Source organism: Miscanthus floridulus, chromosome 1, assembly GCF_019320115.1.
Source record: "Miscanthus floridulus cultivar M001 chromosome 1, ASM1932011v1, whole genome shotgun sequence".
Classification (NCBI taxonomy): domain Eukaryota; kingdom Viridiplantae; phylum Streptophyta; class Magnoliopsida; order Poales; family Poaceae; genus Miscanthus; species Miscanthus floridulus.
In genome coordinates, this window is record NC_089580.1 from 125,315,291 (window position 1) to 125,331,671 (window position 16,381).

Consider the following 16,381-nt stretch of genomic DNA (forward strand, 5'->3'; position numbering starts at 1 on the left):
AATTAAATCATACATTAATCCCATACATCCAAAATGTTGCATATGCAATTGCTGCATCTCAACGCTTTGTGTCGCGTCATGAAGCGGTAGTCGTCTCATTCGATATGAGCGGCAACTGACTGAGGTTCGAAGGCTGGCCCATGAAGGACTCGAGGTCGCCTCATGTCAAATAGAATCAGGGGAGAAAAACCGAGATGAGCCCCAGCGGCCTTGCCCGACCACAATGATGCAGGCTTGGTCACTGAGCCAGCCTGACTGGACCTGCAAGATCGGTTAAGGTCCTGCAGGGATTGCATATGCTCGCTGGAGCCCTAACAGTCGCCATATACTCACTACATCCGAGTTTCAGCTCCGTCTCACTGTGTGGTCTCTCGTAAATACAGCATGTGTGCATGTCCAGTGGCCGAAGCATGGTTCTAGAGGTGTTTCTTTTACCAAGGATGGGAAGTTTGCTGCAATCTGCACCAGGCGTGATTGCAAGGATTACATAAATTTGCTCTCATGTCACTCCTGGGAGATAATGACTGTGTCTGCCGTTGACACGGTAGACTTAGCTGGTGTTGAATGGTCACCAGATGATAGTGCTATTGTTGTCTGGGATTCACTTCTTGAATACTAGGTTCATGCACTTTCTCTTCACAAATCCATGTTTCTTTTTGTGTGATTTGACGTTCACTTGCACTTCTGTGAGCAACTTCAGTCTTTAGTTATCCTCTTTATGTGTTCATTAAAATTATCTTTACTTTCAGTATCATCATCTTACATAGCAATTTTGTAGCTGGCAAACATTTGTTCTGCTAATTCAATTTTAATAGCCCTGAATTGAGTTGTCGTTGCTCTGAGTTAACTTGTTTGTCTTGTACCATGATCTCTCCTTTTTCCTAAAGGAAGCATATATTTTCTATTTTTCTTTTAGGTTATCAACCTTGTGCCTCAGTTATTGTTGCCGTATGTAGGTTTTAATGATTGAACCTTCCGTATTATGCTTCATAAGTTCATAGGTTAACCACTAACATTTAACTCTAAAGAGTTCATTTCAGCTTGTTGTGAAAAAACATTTTGTTCTTTTTCCTACTTTAAAGTTTAAACTAAGCATAATATAATTATGCAGAGATACTAACTGAAATGATCCTTCAAGGACCAAGCCTATTACACATCCTTTTTTTTTGTCATTTACAGGTTCTGATATATTCGCCAGACGGAAGGTGCTTGTTCAAGTATCTAGCTTATGAAAGTGGGTTAGGTGTGAAAAATGTTGCTTGGTCACCATGTGGACAGTTTTTAGCAGTGGGGGGCAGCTATGATCAAGCAGTGCGGAGTGCGGACTTTGAATCACCTGACGTGGGGCCTGTTAGGTACAACGTATAAGCTGCTTATGGCCAAAATAAACTGAAATCAACAGCCAAACGCTACGCTTTTCAACAGCTTATTCTGGCCACGCTTATTCCTACAGCTCCCATTTGTACTAAAAAGCAAAAGCTGGATCAGACCAGCTTATTTTGACCGTCGCTTTTACTCTATTTGTGCAGCTTATCTGGAAAGCGCTTCCTAGATAAGCTGTACCAAACAGGGCCGTGGAAAACTTTTGCAGAGTTCTCACATGCAGCGTATATCCAAAGTCCTTGCAATGCTGCTATATATGAGGTAACTCAGTCCGTTATTTTGTTGACTTGCTATATTAGCACCGATGCATGGTATAAATTTACTTCTCTGACAAATAATCATGATATCTAATTTTAACTGCCAAATATGGGCAGGAAGTGGATGACCCATGGCAGCTTGATATGTCAGAGTTATGTCTAAGTGAAGGCTTCTCTCGTAACATGCAAGACAATGGTGCAGGCCAGTATAAGCGTGATCATTTCATGCGACTTCTCATACTATTGCTTTTCTATATTTTCCACCTGCAGACCCTTGGATTACTCTTTTTAAAAAAAACATTTATTGCATGATGAATTCCCTTCTCGACTGAAGCTGGATGTAGTGGCCCATAGGAAACTAGGATCTTATCATATCTAACAAAATGAAAACTAAAACACTCAATAGGGTATTCTCTAACAATTTTATGCTCCTGCAGTCTGTAGTAGACTTGTAATCTTATCTCTCCCACATGTTTTTTTTTTCGAGAACGTGCATTGCACGTAAAAGGGGAACGTTCAACGAGCTTCCTAATAAAGAAAAGCGACCACAAAGCTGGCAGAATTACAACAAAAGAAGGAAAGCTACGGCTAGCCACCTAAGAGAAGAGGGGGTGACGGTTAAGTGCCAGAGGGACAGGAAAGAAACTGAGGCCTTGTTCACTTTGCAAATTTTTTAAACTCGATGAATAGTATCACTTTCGTCTTATTTAGCAAATATTGTTCAATCGTGGACCAACTAGGCTCAAAAGATTCATCTCGTGATTTCCAACTAAACTGTGTAATTAGTTATTTTTTTACCTACATTTAATACTCCATGCAAGCGGCTAAAAATTGATGTGATGGAGAGAGAGTGAAAAAACTTGAAATTTGGATGGCATCTAAACAAGGCCTGAGAGGCCGTGTCCACCAGAGCGACCGGCTGCATGGTCTCCCCCCTGAACACCTTTGTTTATTTGTCGTCAAGACAAGGTTTAAAATTGTGGGCTATAGCAAATAGCGGCGTCTTTTTTTCCTAGAGCTATAAAGCTATAGAGAAGCTACGACAGATAGTGGTATTTTAAGAAAACCATGACAATCATAAAATTTGATGAACACAAATACGTTTCCAAAGTTCTAGGAGTCTAGGGAGCATTATTTAATATGATATTACTTATTACAACATGATTCATGAAATTCAAGTGTTTAGTTTTCCAAAAAAAAAAACAACTTAGCAACAAAAGATAGGTAGATAGTAACTAGATTGTCACTGTTATAACTAAAATTGAAATGGGGTCGCTATTTCAAAGCTACAGCTAAGTAATGTATGACAGCTATAAGTCTTGTCCTTATCTATCTATGATACTTATCTAGAGTAGTTGGTGGTTGTGTTAGCCCTTATCTTTATCCTTAGCATCTACTTTAGCATCTCTAGAATATGATGTAGTTTTCTTAAGTTGCAAGCAAGTTACCCTATATGTATCCTCAACTTGCCATAGTTGTGGTAAGGCTAATGAAACTGAAATTCTAGCCCCAAATCTGTGATTTGGTTCTAACAATGTAGCGGCGGCGCTAAAGCGCAATATAGTGGCCGTAGCTAACATAGCGACAAAAATAGCAATAGCTTAGCATGGGCTCTCTCTAGCAGCTATAACGTCGCTATAAAGGGCAGACCTAGTACCGGAGACTCCCACATGAGTCGGGTCTGGGGAAGGGAAAAACCGAGGCAAGTCTTCCCCCCGCAAAATCTGCTGAGAGGCTGCTTCGAACCCACGACCTGGTGACTCAGTGAGACAGCTCTCACCACTATACCCGGCCTGACCTTCCTATAATGCCGCTATAGCCCGCTATTTAAATCCATGCGTCCAGATCATCCTAGAGTTGAGCAGCACAATGGAGTTGAAACTCCTTCGGGGACCGTTGGTAATCTGCTTGCGGTTGAAGAGACATCGACCCATGAAGGCACACCAAGCGGTGTACATCCATGGACTCTGAAGGTGTGTAGGGTCCGAAACCAGACCTCCCTACTGAACACGTGCGTTCAGCAGCACGTGAGTGAATTTCTGGCCCCCTGGTCACGAAGTGCTCAATCGCCATGGTTGGGGAGACCGTGGCACTTGAGGTGGTCAGAAGTGTAGCTGCAGCCGTCAAGCCAGCCAAAGAACTTGCATTTGTTAGGGCACAGGTTTTCCAAAGTTGCTTTGCCCCAAACAATGATATGTGACCAAGCAGCAAACCATGGTAAGCTAAGCTCGCCTAATATTGGCCATCGCTGGACCATTTCCAGGTGATTAAATGAACGTGTCAGGCTGATCCGAGAGAACAACTCTTTCAAGCCTCTCTGAGCTGGATGTACTCTAACAGAACTTGGACTGTGAGGCCACCCCCAAGTCAACCCATCTCTCCTATGTGTTATCATCTGATGTTTTGTTATGCACTGCTGTACTTCTGAAGATGTGTCTTATAAAACCTTTCTTTTGGTGTTACCATATTCTAGATTACCAAATGATTCTTTTCACGTTGTTATGGCTTTTAAAGTATGATCACAAAATAAATGGATTTTTGTTCTGTATCATTTGATAGAATGATAGATAGAGAAGCCCATACCGACTCTTGTAGTTTACAAACCATATTTGTGTTATTATCTGCAGTCTCCATGGTATTTTGCCGTTTTATCACACTAGTTCAATCGCCTATTGAACAAAATTGCCATTGTGATGCCGTTATATTATGTTATGAGCTAGTCCTTACATGTTTAATTCTGTATTTAATTTTCCCTATTTTTTGCCCTTCCCCAGACCCCGCACAGAGCGGGAGCTCTCTGCACTGGGTACGTCCTTTTTTTTATTTTTTGTTGTCAGAAAATGGCACCGAGGGAGGAGGCTCTAGAGTTAAATATGCTTTGATGGATGTTCCCATCACCTTACCTTCGATGAAACCAGCTACTGACAAGCCCAACCCCAAACAAGGAATTGGTGAGTTCCTTATGCCTTTTGCCACTCCAACTGATGCTTGTTGCAAGGTTCTATTCATGCGTATGGTTATCAGTTGTTTCCTTGATGATTCATGCATAGGTATCTAGTACTCTAGTTGTTAGTATCGTAGGATTGGTACCTCTGTGTTTAACCCGTAGATCCGCCGTGGACAATAGCTTCGTGACCTCGTGGACACCGATGTCGAGGCAGCTCCGGCTCGGTGGCGAGGTACAGTGGTGGTCCAGAGGGGCCGGTGTAGACCTGCAGGGACGACGGCGATGGTGGGGCACATCCCGTCGCTTCCAGCACGACTTTAGATCGGTTTTAGGGTTTGTCTGTAGGTGGATGGCGGCTCCGTTGAACCTCATAGTACGAGCCCTCACCCCCACCTTCCTTTTATGTGTGCTGTGCGACAGGGGCCCACCAACCGGATTAGGGTTGGGCTCCCCCGATCAGGGAGCCGAGATAAGGGCCCAATAGGCCGTTGGGCCTATTGGTGGAAATCAACTAACATTCTCCCCCTTGATCTCATTCCATCTTTCACTTTCATATCATTTGCTTTTGTTCATTCCATTACAGATTAGCTCATAGAGCATGTCTCATCGTCACGGTCCATTGTCGATAGACTTAACAGCTACAACTCACTACTCTGTTCTGAAATAGATACTTATCTTTGTGCCTTCTTTTGTCCAGGAATATTTTAGGCTTTCCCTTAAACCCAAGCTAGCTACATGTTCTCTGAACACCATGTCCTTTGAACATGTTGGGTGGTAAGCCTTTTGTAAGCGGATCCACGAGCATCCTTTCTGTTCTTATATGCTCAAGACTTATGACTTGATCCCGGACTTTATCTTTCACAACATAATACTCTATGTCAATGTGTTTGGCAGCACCACTTAACTTATGTTGTGAGCATCCTACACTGCCAGATTATAATCGCAGTATTACTTTAGTGGTTTATAGATGTCGTCAACCACCTTCAAACCGGGTATGAACTTCGTTAGTTAGTTCACCTGCCCGTTGCCTCATAACACGCTACAAACCGTCATACATTGTGGACGATGTAGTGACAGTTTGCTTTGAGCTTTTCCATGAAATAGCTCCCCTTTGCGAGATGATAGAAAATCCACGTCTAGATATGTATTCACTCTCGCATAATCAGAATCTGAATATCCCACCATGTGGAGTGAATCAGATCTTCTATATGTCATCATGAGGCCTTTCGTTCCTTGCAAATAACGCAAGACTTTCTTTATCAATTTCAGTGTTCTATTCCAGAATTCCTCTGGAATCTGCCAAGTAAAAACCCGGTAACAAATGCCAAGTCAGGGCATGTACATACTTGAGCATGTTACAAGACTTTCTTTCACTGAAGAAAATGTCTCATTGTAATCAATCCCTTCTCTTTGCATATAGCCTTTTGCCACAAGTCGCGCTTTATATTTCTCTATATTCCCTTGAGAGTCAAGTTTTGCTCTGTAGACCCATTTATAGCCTACTGTATTGGCTTCTTTAGGAATTATTTCAAATCCCAAACTTTATTGACATTCATCGATTTCATTTCATCTTCCATGGCCTCAAGCCACTTTGATAAATGACCACTTCTCATGGCTTCTTTAAATAAGGTGGGATCATCCTCCATTTGAAATTCCTTAGTGTTATACACTTCATAATCAGCATAAATAGCTGATTTTCTAATTCTTTGAGACCTTCTAGGGGCCTCCACATTTGGTACATCATCTATTTGAGGTTGTTGTTGCTCCCCCTCATGTGTGGCAATAGGTTCTATAGAATCCTGAAGAACAGGTTCCTCATTTTCATTCATTGTTGCCACAGGTGAAATAACAACAGGTGCTGGCACCATAGTATCTAGCACTGTCGGTGCAGCTATAGCAGGTAGTGAGAAAAATGGCTCATGAATCATTGGAGTGGACGCATACACCCGCTCCACTTCAAGGACAATTTCTCGAGCTACCATGCTCCCCCTCATCTTTTCATTTTCTAGGAAAACATCGTGTCTCGTTTCCACAAACTTTGTATGTCTCTCTGGACAGTGGAAAACAAAAACCTTTTGACTTTTCTGTGTTGCCAATGAAATGGCACCTTACTGTTTTGGGATATAACTTTCCAATTTTTGGGTTAAATACTTTAGCCTCAGCAGGGCTCCCCCCCCCACACACAAGTGGTTTAGTGAGGGTACACTTTCTGTCCACATCTCATACGGTGTTTTGGGCACCGACTTACTTGATACTCTTTTGAAAATATGAATGAGGTTTTTAACGCCTCCATCCACAAGCTCAACTGTAAGGTGGAGTAACTTATCATACTGCCCACCATATCTATCAGGGTACGATTGATTCTTTTAACTACTCTATTCTGCTGAGGTTCACCTGGTATAGAATACTGGGCTACTATGCCATTCTTTTAGGGTATGCTGACCGTAGTACTCCTCCACGGTCAGACCTGACTATCTTAATCTTTAATATCTTAAATTTATCCAATATATCTTTTCTTTCTTTGATTGAATAAATATAGCCATAATGGGAGTAATCATCTGTGAATGTTATGAACGAATCATAACCATCCACACTCTTTACAGGAAAGCTGATCACAGATGTCTATGTGAATAATCTATAAAATTCTTGCACTTCTTTTGTCATCTTTCTTAATCTTCTTTACATACTTTTTCTTTTATGCATTTTCTGCATTGTTCTAAATCTGAGAGCTCTAATGGAGGAAGAATATCATTCTTAGCTTGTCTTTCTATTCTTCCCCTTGAAATATGGCCTAAACGACAGGGCCATAATTTCGACAACGCATCGTGAGCTCTCTTATGCCAACATTTCCAGAGTAACACTCTGTCACTAGCTGCTTTATCAGCTGGGTAGCATATGTCTTTGAAGTGCCAGTGAACTGACTCTTTATTCTATCGAGGTACTCGGTGACCGTGTCACACTTTGAGCCACAATTGCAAGCTCAATCATGTTCTTTATCATAGCTAAACTTTTTCTTGTTGGTAGTGTTCATTTTCTATGCCCAAGGAGTCATAGGATATCTTTTGGGATTCAAAATCCCTCTCTTTAGTTGCCCAAGTGGCACACTACCCAGTCCACCTCAAACAAGATGAAAACCAGGTCAAAACTTTTCTTAACATAAAAATAACATCATTTGCATGCCTTGATTTCAACGTTGGTCAAAATCAAAACATACAATTATTCTTATACACTAATTCTACATCACCGTTAGGCAGAAATAGAATTAATGCATAAATCTTTAATTTTCACAACTGTTCTTACACACTAATTCTACATCACCGTTGGACAGAAGTAGAATTAATGCATAAATCATTAACTGTTATCAACTTTTCTTATACACTAATTCTACATCACCGTTGGGCAGAAGTAGAATTAATGCATAAATCATTAACTTTTATAACTGTTCTCATGCACTAATTCTACATCACCGTTGGACAAAAGTAGAATTAATGCATAAATTATTATAATTATGATATTGTTATTAACAACGTTGGTAAGAAAATAACAACATTATAATCATATCAAAACTCTTTTTCTCCAATACCACATTGGTTCAAAATAACTGGAGAATCAATAATTTCTTTAGCAGTGGAAAACCTTTCTTTTTCTCCAATTAAATACCGCATTGGTTCAAAATAACTGAAGAATAAACAACTTTTCTTTAGCTATGGAAAAATTCTCTTTTCCTTGAATTTTACCCACAGGAAAAATTATATTTTCTATTTCCTTTAATCCATTAATCAATTTCCAGGAAATAAAGATTTACTGGAAAACTTTTCTTTTCTCCAGTTAAATATCATGTAGGTTTCAAAATCATTGGAGAATATACTTTTTCTTTAGCAGCGGAAAAACGTATACTCAATTTCTTGAATTTTACCCACAGGTAAAATACATTTTTCTATTTTTTTTTCTTTTGATCCAATTTGCATTTTTCTAATTTTCAGGAAATAAAATTTTACTGAAAAAAGAAAAAAAAATGAAAACTGATTCATTTCTTTACTATTCCTTTGGTCCAGCCGGCAAATCGGCCCAGCCCATCTATTCTCCACGCGCGCTGCCGCACCCAGGCCGCAACCTGGGCCTGGGCCGGCAAAACCGCTCCCGTGCGCTCGCCCGCCTGGGCCGCGGTCGGCCCGATCAAGCACCGCCGTCGGATCGCATCCGACAGTCGCCCGGCCATTTCGCTCGAATAAAAAAAAGGCTGACGTCGTGCGCCCCGGGCAAAACCCTAGAGTCATTTGCTCCGGTCCTCTCTCTCTCTTTGCAGCCGAGCACAACCGAGCAAGAGCGAGAGCAGTGATCATGGCGAGCTAGGCGGTGGAGCGAGCCTTGGCGCTGTCGCCGGCCCCCTCGCCGGCGCGCGTGCTCCCCAACGGGTGAGCACGCCGCCGTCGAGCGGCCTGGCCGCGGCCCCCCTTTTCCGAGCCCAGCGAGCAGCTGCCCCGGTTCGGCCTTTCTTCTCCCGCGTGCTGGCGTGACAGCAATGCTGCACGGCGGCGAGGTAAGCCACCCCCTTCCCCTTCTTTCCCCTGTGGTTTTGGTTCTCTTTTCCTGTTCTTCGATTCGATCGATTGGGGATAGTTAGGGTTAGGGTTTCTTTTCTCTTTTGATTTCTTTTCCTTTTCGGAGTTCATCCGAATCTCTTTCCTTTTCTTTCTCTGATTTGGACTGATCTACCGGAGTTCGAGCCCGCGGCTCCCCTGGCCTCTCTCTTTCTCTTTCTCCTCTTCCTACTCTCATGCGCTGCGGCGGACGAGCGGCGGCCACCTTACGGTGACCGAAGGAGGAAGACGAGATGGCGCTGTCGTGGAGCTCCTCGCCGGCGTGCGTGCTCGCCCAGTTGCTGAGCACGCCGCCGTCGAGTAGTCACGCGACGGTGCCCTGTTGTTCGCGCGCGCCAGGCTACCCAGCCCAGCGGCTCTGTCTCTCTCTCGTCGGCCATGGATTTGGTCGACGGCAGTGACAGGACGGCCAGGCTCCAGGTAGGTAGCCTCATGACCGTCCTCTTTCTCCATTTAGGGTTCGAGTTCCGTCCCGATCCGATCTAGATCGGGCATTTTCTTTGTTTTTCAATCTGAAACCCTAGATCTACACCCTATGCTAGGGTTCTTTGTTGAAACCGTGTCCACTTTTCCCGTACCCGATCTAGGGTTAGGGTTACACAGAGTGAACCTGGCTCTGGTACCATTGTTAGTATCATAGGATTGGTACCTCTGTGTTTAACCCGTAGATCCGTCGTGGACAATAGCTTCGTGACCTCGTGGACACCGATGTCGAGGCAGCTCCGGCTCGGTGGCGAGGTATAGTGGTGGTCCAGAGGGGCCGGTGTAGACCTGCAGGGACGACGGCGATGGTGGGGCACACCCCGTCGCTTCCAGCACGACTTTAGATCGGTTTTAGGGTTTGTCTGTAGGTGTACGAGCCCTCACCCCCACCTTCCTTTTATGTGTGCTGTGCGACAGGGGCCCACCAACCGGATTAGGGTTGGGCTCCCCCGATCAGGGAGCCGAGATAAGGGCCCAATAGGCCGTTGAGCCTATTGGTGGAGATCAACTAACACTAGTATCATGCGCTTGTGACCTATTTTCAGCCTGTTCGCTTGCTCGTAAACGATCGTAAATTTCCAGCTGAGAACAAGTATTTTTCTCTCACACCAAACCAGCCAGCAGTAAATAATCCACGATACGATACGGCCTCCCGAACAGGCTGTTTGTTTCTTACTCAATGCTCGTCTTGTTTCTTACTCTTCACAGTGATTGCGCTTAATGTGCAATTGTTCTTGAATTCATTGCTGAATTCTTGTGGGCATTTGTATCAAAATAACGAACAGCATTTTAAACATCATTTGCATTAGTTATCTTGCTAATTCTTGAATTTCTATCAGAAAGTTATTTAGATTGTGTCTGGTGTATCATGCGTAATCTTGATTCTACTTGGAAACACCACTCGCTCACTTTACAAAATGTTGCAGGTATGCTGTCATGGGGCAGCGACAGCCACTATTTCTTCACCCGGAACGACAACATGCCGACTGCTCTTTGGATATGGGATATATGCCGCCTTGAGCTTGCCGCTGTGCTTGTGCAGAAAGATCCAATCTGTGCTGCAGCATGGGACCCTACCTGCACACGCCTTGTTTTATGCAGGGAGAGCCCTCACTTGTACATGTGGACACCATCTGGTGCCTGTTGTGTCAACATCCCCTTGCTGAACTTCCGAATCCTGGATTTGAAGTGGAACTCGAATGGGAGCTGTCTCTTCCTGAAGGAGCGCGAATCTTTCTGCTGTGCCACAATCATTTCTGCCCTGCCTGAGGAAGAACCTGATCAATCTGATGATACTTCCGAAGATGAATGTATGGTATCATGGTATGTCTAGCAGAGCTTAGGCGAACGGAACTGGGAACTAACAATACAAATGATCTTGTGATGATGAATGAGTGATACAGACTGACTACTTAGCTACTTGTAGAATCCAGAATGAATACTGCATTACCATGAAATGATAAGGTCATTTTGCTGCTTAAATGGTAAATGATCTATCAGCTGGCACTACACAATGAACTGACAATTGTGTGCTTCTATTTGTTGTATTCTTGCTCTTGCTTGTCTGCTGTAGTTTCTCCAAGGTTGAACTGCTTGACTTTACTTGCTGGATCTTAATCCTACATATATTCAGTCATCAGGGTATTTTCATTCAGGGAGGTGAGGATTCCTTCTTGGTGTTGAGCCAGTCCTGGGGATTCCGTAGTGAATCCAAAGAGTACAATTCGAAGTGTAACTTCCGTATTGATTCCTTCTTGGTTGCCTGCATCGAAGTCCGAACCTAGCTCCCTAGATTCAAAATGTAGGCCACGTTTAGTTCCCCCGTATTCCAAACTTTGACACTATACAAAAAGAAGATTCCCCGTCACATCAAACTTGTGGTACATGTATGGAGTACTAAATATAGACGAAATCAAAAACTAATTGCACAGTTTGGTTGTACTCTACGAGACGAACGTTTTGAGCCTAATTAGTCAATTTTTGGACAAGTATTACCAAATAAAAACGAAAAGGCACTGTAGCTGCAGTACCAGCGAAAATCAGGCGGCGCCGAATCGGTGAGCAACTAAACACGGCCGTAGCCTAGAGCGCTCTCAAAATACAGATTTCATTTGTGTTTCTAGTGAGCTTGGCTCGCATGGTGAGTGTCTTGATGATACTGTTATCATATAATTAATGTGTATTAGTTGATATTAGTGTGTTTTAAAGTAGATTAATTAAAATATTAAAAGTAAATTAGAGACACCTAGAGTAGTTGCACAAGTTAAATATTATAAGGTCACTTGTTTTTCTGTTTTTATTTTCGGCAGCACTAGCGTCTGGATGCCCGCGGCTACTCCGCCCCATCTGCTCAGATTCGCACGTCGCCCGCGCCAGCTCCGTTTTCCACGCTCGCATCCAAATTGCACACTTTAGATCCGCTGCCCACGCTGCTCGGATGACTCGCCCCCGCCTCTTCTACAATAGCACCGCGCGGCCTGTGCCTCCTCCCTACACCGTCGGTGATGACCTGCGCCTCCACGCGTTGGTGGCCGTGGCTTGGCCCTGCCTGCCTTTATGGACACCAATGCCGGCGGTCTGCACTTGCAACACGAAATACTCGAATGCGACATACATTTGAAACAGATGAAACATTTGGGACATACGCTTGCAACATGTGTGTGAAACATATGGATTGTATCCAAATAAAATAATTGCAACATGAAAAAACACTTACTGCAATATAAGACTGAAACAGACATTTGGAATATACTGTTGCAACATATGTGTGAAAACATATGCAACATCCAAATAAAAAACGATCGCAATATACGTCTGGAAACAGATGAAACATTTTGTACAAACACTTGCAACATATATAACATGTGCAACATCCCTCAATCTACTTTTGCAACATCCATAAGAAATAACTGCAATGTACCTTTGAAATGACTGAAACACCTGAAACATACATTTGCAACATATGAGAGGGGAAGCATGGGCCGGTCGATTCCAGCCATCGGGGTCGGAGCCGCCTCTCTGAGCTGGATGTACTCTAACAGAACTTGGACTGTGAGGCCACCCCCAAGTCAACCCATCTCTCCTATGTGTTATCATCTGATTTTTTGTTATGCACTGCTGTACTTCTGAAGATGTGTCTTATAAAACCTTTCTTTTGGTGTTACCATATTCTAGATTACCAAATGATTCTTTTCACGTTGTTATAGCTTTTAAAGTATGATTACAAAATAAATGGATTTTTGTTCTGTATCATTTGATAGAATGATAGATAGAGAAGCCCATACTGACTCTTGTAGTTTACAAACCATATTTGTGTTATTATCTGCTGTCTCCATGGTATTTTGCCCTTTTATCACACTAGTTCAATCGCCTATTGAACAAAATTGCCATTGTGATGCCATTATATTATGTTATGAGCTAGTCCTTACATGTTTAATTCTGTATTTAATTTTCCCTATTTTTTGCCCTTTTCTAGATCCCGCACAGAGCGGAAACTCTCTGCATTGGGTACGCCCTTTTTTTTATTTTCTGTTGTCAGAAAATGGCACCGAGGGAGGAGGCTCTAGAGTTAAATATGCTCTGATGGATGTTCCCATCACCTTACCTTCGATGAAACCAGCTACTGACAAGCCCAACCCCAAACAAGGAATTGGTGAGTTCCTTATGCCTTTTGCCACTCCAACTGATGCTTGTTGCAAGGTTCTATTCATGCGTATGGTTATCAGTTGTTTCCTTGATGATTCATGCATAGGTATCTAGTACTCTAGTATCATGCGCTTGTGACCTATTTTGTTTCTTACTCAATGCTCGTCTTGTTTCTTACTCTTCACAGTGATTGCGCTTAATGTGCAATTGTTCTTGAATTCATTGCTGAATTCTTGTAGTCATTTGTATCAAAATAACAAACAGCATTTTAAACATCATTTGCATTAGTTGTCTTGCTAATTCTTGAATTTCTATCAGAAAGTTATTTAGATTGTGTCCGGTGTATCATGCATAATCTTGATTCTACTGGTAGGGTGGTGTAGCAGAGCACCGGAACGGCGTAGAGCGCGGCGAAGCCAAAGTAGGCGTAGCCCATGGCCTGGAGCAGGGAGGCGCGGAGGAGTGGGCGGCAGGCGAGCAGGGAGTACCTCCTGGAGACACCGACGACGAGCATCCCAGACATCCAGTGCTTGTTCTGGACCAGCACATCGTTGAGGTTGGTGGGCACACTGCCGAGGAACATCGGTCGTGGCTCCGGGTAGCAGTAGGCGGACGTCCAGCCCCGCAAGAAGAAGCGCTGGTACCCCGTGAAGTAGTCCTCCACCACCGACCGGTACATGAAGCTGACGTGGGTGCCCCAGGCTGTGCCCGCCTCTTACGCGCAGGAGGCCACCAGCGTCAGGGTTGAGATGATCCGGGCTCGGTTGTCGTGCGTCGCCGTGAATCGTCGAGCTCGGCTGCGGTGCAGGGAGGCGGCGTCCGCGTCCGTATCCTGCTCAAACGCCACCGCCCTGCTCGCGCGCCGCCGCCACAGCCTGCTCGCGTACCGCCATGTTGCTTGCGCGCTGCCGTCGTAACCTGCTCGCCGCTAGTGATGGGAGGAAAGGGAGGGGCTAGTGTGGCACGGTCAACGCTAGCTTGGCATGGTTAAAACCGCCCCACGTCCGACAAAACCGCCACACCCACGACAAGGTGCTAAAAGTGAACGGTTTTGATTGTTAGGGTACCAACACTAGACGGTTTTGTAGTTAGAAGTTAAAATCAGACGAACATGATAGTTGAGGGGCAAAAGTGGATTTAATCCTTTATTTATCATGTTGGAGCTGTTTTGAAACTTAGGCCCCGTTTGGCAGGGCTTCACTTCACTAGTGAAGCCATTTTTTTTGGCTTCAGCTCCACGAACAGTTTCACCGGTGGAGCTGAAGCGGTTTTGGTAAACCGTTTGGCAAAATGGCTTCCCTGTGAGAGCATGTTTTTAGGGGCATGGAGGAGGAGCCGGGAGAAGCCATTTTTTTTGGCTCCATCCCACCCCAAATCACTGTGAGAGCATGTTTTTAGGTGCTTCACAAGTGAAGCTATTTTACTTTACCCCGTTTGGTAGAAAACGGCTCCAAACGGCTCCCGAAGCCGGTGGAGAAGCCCTGCTTGCCAATTGGAGTGCTTTCACGTCAATGACTAGGCCCAATATGAAGTTTTCTAGGCCCACTATTTATCATGAGACAATTTTGGCTCAGACGATCTTTTCAACAGTTCGGCCCAAGAGGCCAAGCCCAAGCAGTTTTGTTCTCCAAGCAAAATGAGAGTAGCGGCTTTTTTTTTTGTCTTTTAATTTCTAGTTGTTTTCTGTACATTGCTGAATATTTCTCTATGCAAAAGTTTGCTAAATATATTTGTTGAGCACACAAAAAATTATTTTTTTTGAAATCCACAAAAAAACACTTGCTAATACAAGATCTAAAAACTAAAAGATTTGTTTACATACACATGCCTTTATCGAACTAAATACTATTTATCATCTTTCTTTTTGGTTATGGTTCTTTTTATTTTCTTTCCCTGCTTCCTGTGTGATGATGTAAATTTGTTCAGGTTACGAGTACTCAAGCTTGAATTTATTTTGAAGTCAATATGTCAAGATATATTTTTGAATCTGTGGTGTTATCTACCTCTGTATAGTGTGCATTGGTACTATCTTCATGTATCTGCTGCACTAAGTTGAACATTCAAGTGGTTATGTATGTCGGTGTTCTCCATATGAAAAAAAACTGGACCTGCGAGGGTATGACCACCCTCAGGCATTGCATTAAAAAGAAGACCTTCTCACGCAGGCCCAGAAAACCTCGAACCTCTGCCCCACCCTTACACAGCGGCACCGTCGCCCTGTGAGAACGGGCCGGTCCTTAGATCTATGTTTTGGTGTAGGACAAACGAGGGGATTTTTTTAACCTCAACCTAAAATTCGCTCCCACGAGGAGTCGAACCCAGGACCTAAGAAGTGCCATTGGGACGCTCTAACCAGTTGGACTAGAGGCCCTTTGGCGTGTTCTCCATATGAACTATCAATTTCTGACTGTTATCGATGTGTTCCCAACCGAGTTATTTTGTCGCCGATTTTTCGACATAATTGTTTTCATTTTTTCGACCGACATTTTTTATTTCGTTTTCGTTTCCGCATAAAAGTGCATAAATCAAAAGTGGTTAGATGCTTTTCTCAATCGTTTCGACCGTTTTCATCCCTAACAACCAAGGACGATGCCTTAGGCCTGCTAGCAGAGCTAGGGCACCTGCTGATGTCATCACTCCTATAGAGTCTTTCCCAGATGAGAGCTTTGACGATTACTTTACTATTTTGCTCGTAAACTAGTCTTTTTCTTCACATAAGTGCGATGGCTATCCCTTTGCAGGTTTGCACATAAACCCATCCGTTTTTCACCCCATAAAGAGTGTTGGTTATCCACTGTTTCCGGTGAAATAAAAAAGCACCGGATGGTCCGACCCACACAACCCATAACCAATGGACGGGCCAGTGCACATGTTTTCTCCATCTACGACCTACACGTTCTAGCGCTACTGTGGGATTATTCGATGTGCTCATTATCACCATCGTCAGACTGTCCGGTGCTCATGATTTTGCTATCTGTGACCTACGCTTTTCGTCATCGGCCCCATTCCGCTTGCTGAATTATAGCTGAAACTGGTTGAAAATAGTGTTCTGGCTAAATTCTTGT

The 16,381-nt window shown here is 43.6% G+C and overlaps 1 protein-coding gene and 1 pseudogene across 1 annotated transcript; one reads left to right on the forward strand and one right to left on the reverse strand.

Annotated features, from left to right (window-relative positions):
- Positions 1-223: 223 nt before the first annotated feature.
- LOC136462774 (uncharacterized) lies at positions 224-11,004 on the forward strand (annotated as a pseudogene).
- Positions 11,005-13,638: 2,634 nt separating this feature from the next.
- On the reverse strand, positions 13,639-13,995 carry LOC136462782 (cellulose synthase-like protein G2). Its single transcript, XM_066461837.1, has one exon. The coding sequence runs from the start codon at positions 13,993-13,995 to the stop codon at positions 13,639-13,641; it is 357 nt and encodes a 118-aa protein (XP_066317934.1).
- Between the last annotated feature and the right edge of the window lie 2,386 nt (positions 13,996-16,381).